At 36.8% G+C, this 5697-nt stretch overlaps 1 protein-coding gene across 1 annotated transcript; it reads right to left on the bottom strand.

Moving 5' to 3' along the window:
* Positions 1–1062: 1062 nt before the first annotated feature.
* Positions 1063–4666, bottom strand: LOC140226918 (uncharacterized). The gene is made up of 4 exons (XM_072307350.1): positions 4557–4666; positions 3096–3165; positions 1753–2055; positions 1063–1326 (listed from the first exon to the last, which is right to left on the bottom strand). The coding sequence occupies exons 1-4, from the start codon at positions 4656–4658 to the stop codon at positions 1157–1159; spliced, it is 645 nt and encodes a 214-aa protein (XP_072163451.1). The 5' UTR covers positions 4659–4666; the 3' UTR covers positions 1063–1156.
* Positions 4667–5697: the final 1031 nt, after the last annotated feature.

The following is a 5697-nucleotide window of genomic DNA, read 5'->3' as shown; positions in this document are numbered from 1 at the left end:
AAAAATAGAGATAAGATATATATGTACATATATATATATATATATATATATATATATATATATATATATATTATATATATGCTTTGATATATTGGTTCACAACAGTAGTAATCAAGGAAACTCCGTGAGAGACGTTGTTTAAGTCATTTCTACTGTTTTGAACCAACATTTCCTTTAATAAACTCCGAGCAGAAACCTTTTGCTGTTATTCATCTATGTTTCAATATATATATATATATATATATATATATATGAAGAGTTTGTTTGCAAAAACCGATAAGTCCATATTTGCCAAATGGAGATATTTGCGATTAAAGTTCAAGAAAAATAAAGAGAATAATAAGAAAATTTTTGCTTCTTTTGACCATAACTTCAAAAAATATACCTTTATATGTAGTGACCAATATATCATTTAAAAGGTATTATTTTGTCCTTTATGACAGTGATCGTACTTCAAAATCTTCAAAAATGGACTTATCGGTTTTTGCAAACAAACCCTTCATATATATATATATATAATGATTCGTTTGTAGGTACGCATACAAAAGAGAACAGTGTGATCGGTAGTAACTTTCGACTTTTTCAACTCAAAACAGTGTTTAATGTATAAACAACATAAAACATCAACATAAACACATACTGTAAGTATATACAATTTATATGCATTCGCATTCTTTCAGAAGTATTCCTTATGCGAATTCGGCATTTGGTCATCAAAAGAAAAAATGTAAAGAAAAAACTGACGTACATTGTGCCTATAGATTCTATAAATCACTGCTCCTACATGATGTGACATAACTAGGTACAGATTCAGTTTCACAAAGCTACCATCTTGTTGTATGAAGAGCGCAACCATGATATCTTGGGATCATTTTTTTTTCTCCCAACAGAATATATCCATGGATTTGTCACTCGCTTGGTTTTACAAATACACGAACTTAAGTCATATCTTTATAGTGATTAATAGAATCAGTCATGGATTGGTCCGAGGGCAGAAATTCTGAGCACGATTTGTTGGTTATCTCATTTGTCAGCAGCAACATTATTATGGCTTGATTCCAAGTGACGTCTTTGCCAGATGATGATCACAGAGATAATCTCTAGTGGTTTCCATGGCAATCAGCGCAGAGAGACCGAAGCGGAGTCTTTGACCGATTTAAAATCCGCCGCCTGGTGCTCCTGGTACTGGTGGAACGCCAGGTGCTGGTGGCACATCAGGCACCGCTGGAGCTCCGGGGACTGGAGGGTTGACGGGAGCACGAGGCACTGGTGGGGCTGTCGTCATAGGTCTTCGGGGAGGAGGTGGTGGCGCAGGAATATGCACCCCTGGATATGGTGGGAAAAGAAATTAAAGCCATCTCCACAATTGGAAGTGCGTGGGTATAATCTGCCTAGGCCATCAAGGTCCCTTCCTATCATGCCTATGCCTTGTAATGTTTCCTCTATCTACATAACCATGAATGTTCTTATTTATATACGTTATTTATGACTTGTCTGTCAGAGGAAAGATTTACTCGGAATCAGTATTGGCATCATAGCTCATACTTATGACTTGACATGAATTTGGAGAATTTTGAAATGATGATTATCAGAAGTTCCCAATCAAAAAATCTTCATGCTGCAAATATGAGTTTCATTATGTATAATATATTCGCACACACAGCATGACTTATGTACATATACATGTGTTTATGTGCTTCTGTTTCTGTGTCCCTGTTGTGGTAATGGAGTCATACTAAAATAAACACTAACTTCTGCAAAAGTCCACGTTGACGTTGCCATTGCAGACGAGTTCCATCATGTCACAGGGGCCCCTCACAGGATAAATGGCCTGGCCATTGGTGTAGCAGATCCGCTGGTACCTCGGCAGCTTCAGGGTTCGTTCGACGAAGTCGCCGTGAATATAGCCGAAACCGCGAGCCGGGATGAACACCTTGTCGGCGTGGTCGTGCACCTCATCGATGACCTTGCGGTTGCATCGACCGTGCCCGTACCGGTACGAATGAAGCTGGTAGAGTCCGCAGACGCTCCTCACGATGGACGTAATGCGAGACACTACAGTGATAGATAATACAGAAAACATTATGTGATATAGACACAAACAAGGCTTGTCCTCGAAGAAAGCCACTTGCATGCAGACGGAAAATATGGAGAAAAGCAAAACACTCTACAATTCATTTCCACAAACGAAGCACTCACGATATATGTTGGATTTGATTGGTCGGCTCGTCAAATTGAATTCAAGAGAAAAATTAAAAGAATGAGTTTGACATTCCATAATTTTACAGTGATCCATAAGATATTGATATTGGTGACACTGACGTATTCAAATTACTAAGGAGAAGAGGTGATGATATAATATCCCCCCCCCCCCAGTTCGTATGCAAATCTTGTGATATGAAGTAATGAACAATTGTAAGTTTCACCGTAATTTTCACGACAAGGTAAAATCGTTCACTTTCTCTGATGAAACAGATTTAAGTTTCTGATATCTTTCTTTCATACGTTCCTTATTGCCTTCACAACCAATTATTTGTGTTCAGTAGGTTAAAAGAGAATGATGATTAAATTTCTTTCACCCATTTGATTTTTGATTAGTAATTATTTAGTTTTAATGATCGTTTTTTATGGTTGCCAGATTATTGACAAAATGATTTTGTGATATCTTATATATCAAAATTAGTGAAAACATTGTGAATCGATGCAATCGTCACCTCAGCCAAATATGTAAAGATTATTCACTGATATTCGAACAACGTGAAGTTTTTAGAGTAAAAATTCAATATCTGTCTCATTTCTGTTAAATTCTGATTGCTTCATTTGACATTAAAACAATATCATTGAATCATTGAATTCAGAGAAGAGAAATTATCATATGAATATGATAATACTCAACAATAATCATATAGTGTGAAGAAACTGAGTGGAATGAGGAGTACCGCTTATGAACTGTCATCTGTACAATCACTGAACTAAGAATTATCCGGATTCTGTTATAGTAGGTTATTCAAGTATTGTTTAATTTTACATTTCACCAGTTGCGAATTTATTTCTCCCTCCAGTATTTTATAACTACTTTTGCTGGAAGTCCTCACCTTGCGGTTGCCTCTGACCGAGTGCAGATCCAACAAATGCGCATAGACACAGTAAGAAAATCGGCCTCATCTGCAGCAGCAAAAAAGATCATTCATTTTTAAATCTTATATCAAAGAGTGCACAATATCACAGATGCTTTCTTCAGGGTATAACATTTGCATAGATACATTCGATTAACTGCATTATGTTCATGAAATTTTACAAATAGTATCTCATGTGGGGTCAACGAAAAAAATAATGAAAGGAAAAGTTCCTCCGTCAATTTCTTTTTTTTTTTTAAAGAACATTCCCTCATACTCCTACAAATGACTACCAGAAGTAGTAAAGAGTTTTAAGAATTGTGATACTACCCAACAACCAATATGCTGATGCTGATTTGCTGAATTCAAAGAATTATAATAATAATTTCATAGTGTTTCTTAAACAGTGATATCGGTGACACTCACGTATTCAAATTAAATGAGTTGATAATGATATTTTCCCTGGTTGCATGCTTGTGTTATGCTGTCTTTTTGAACATGAGTTTATATAACTTTACATCATTGATGTCTCATGTTTCTCACAATACACCTAAATGAATTTGAGATCACTGTTTGTTGTATCGATCTTTTGCTAATCATTATCATGTTTATTAGATTCATTGCATCGTTTGGCTACGTCTACTTTTTCTGATGGACCTGAATGAAGACGCCTTTCAGTGCCAGATCAATCATCTGATTAATGAATGGATCCTATCCTAGTTGTTAATTAAACTGCTATCGTAAATAGTAACGGTAAGTTTAATAATGAGAGACTAAAAACTTGAAACTTGAAAACGAGATGTACGTCAGTCTTTTACATAAACACCATTCTCATATATGATAAGATCATTTTAGGTTTCCTGAGATGATCTTACATGTCACACCGAAAGATATGGCACAGAGATCCCACACACATCTTATACGGTTGAATATCATTCCAAGCCTTCCAATAATGTTTCCAATCGAACTACGCAGAAGAAACTATTTCAACTTTTAGGCTATATACCTCCACGTGTTTCCTTATCCACGAGGAAGTGTGTAAAAGCAACCAATTTGTCTCAAAGCTATCAGGCTGTTGATACTGAGAAGGATAGACGAATGACGAAAACTTTGACGGAAATATAATAAAAACTCGAATCCTCCCATATACCCAAGGTTACCCCTTCGATGTTCGCACTGCTTGGATGACGAAGGACATAATGCATGGATAAAGCATTTGTGATGGGATAAATACACCAGGCGGGATTCGAATTCGGGACTTTCTGTTTGAAAGTTCAGATGCCTATCCAATATTATGGCAGATTGCAGAACTCTCCAACCATATAAGAACGTCTGCCACCTACGGCAAGGATGATCAATATCTTTAATGTGTAGCAGATACAAAAAACCTTAAGTGAACAACAACAGCAACAACTACAACAATAGCAAGAAATGACTTACCATATCCGGCATGTTGTCTTTTCTTGATTTAAAATCCCGGTATCCTTGGCTGTGTTCCTTTTGGCGGTGAACTTGACGAATGACCCGTCGCCAGCAGAGCATGATATTTATACGTTTGATGAATTCGGCATGGGATGCTCTTCAAAAGTTTCAATTTCGTGACACCCTTCCCACGCTAGGGATCAAATGTCTGGACGAACCAATGACTGTCGCTCTGTGAGCTAGTTTGTCACTGGTGGCGCACTGCGCACCATAGGCTGAATTTGTTTGTTCATTTCTTTGTTTATTTATTGAATAACTTTCGAATGCATGCAGTATTTTGTTATATGAAAAATGTGTCCCTCCCACTATGATGTGTCATTATAGAAAAACAGAGAAGGGTGTGGGATGGGCGGAGGTGATGTGAAAAGGACTATGACTTGTTCTTCATAATTCTGCAACATTAATTCTTGGACATTTTGTGATCAAGCAACAGTGCTGCCAATGGACAATAAAAGAATGAGAACGCTGAAAGGGAAAACGGATTGGAGGGGTGGGGCTTTGTTTTCATTTGCGTTTGATTACTTCTTATGCACACATGGGCATGTGAATTGATTCAGGGTTGTTGATTTTGTTTGTTTGTTTGTTTGTTCTTTGCCTAAACGTCATGTCTGTAGATGGCCGGAGAATTAAAGGAAACCCAAACCCAAAGAGAAATGTGGATTGAGTGAAAGCAGCTTCATTAGTAGAACATATCAGTGAAAGTTTGAGAAAAATCGGACAATTGATGCAAAAGTTATGAATTTTTAAAGTTTTGGTGTTGGAACCGCTGGATGAGGAGACTACTAGAGATTATGACGTATGTGTGGACAACAATATAAAGAAAATATAAAGGAAATTAGACAAAATCATGTTTCATGAAAATCACACATTACATCAACTTGATACTGACATATTATGTTAAGGGTAGCAATTATTCCCATTGCTTTCTGAAAGCGGTTAGTCAAGTACTCTTTCATTATGCTAGAAAAGTGATTTTTTTTTTTTTAATTGGTGGAATTTCAAAGCCTTGAAAGTTGTGCAGTCAAGGAATGATATTTATCATCCAAAGTCCGGTAGACCCTGGACGAGTCGGGTGAGGATGTGTAGACAATCTTCCCAT

This window comes from Diadema setosum, chromosome 4 (assembly GCF_964275005.1).
Source record: "Diadema setosum chromosome 4, eeDiaSeto1, whole genome shotgun sequence".
Taxonomy (NCBI): domain Eukaryota; kingdom Metazoa; phylum Echinodermata; class Echinoidea; order Diadematoida; family Diadematidae; genus Diadema; species Diadema setosum.
This window is presented reverse-complemented; position numbering and strand designations above follow the sequence as displayed.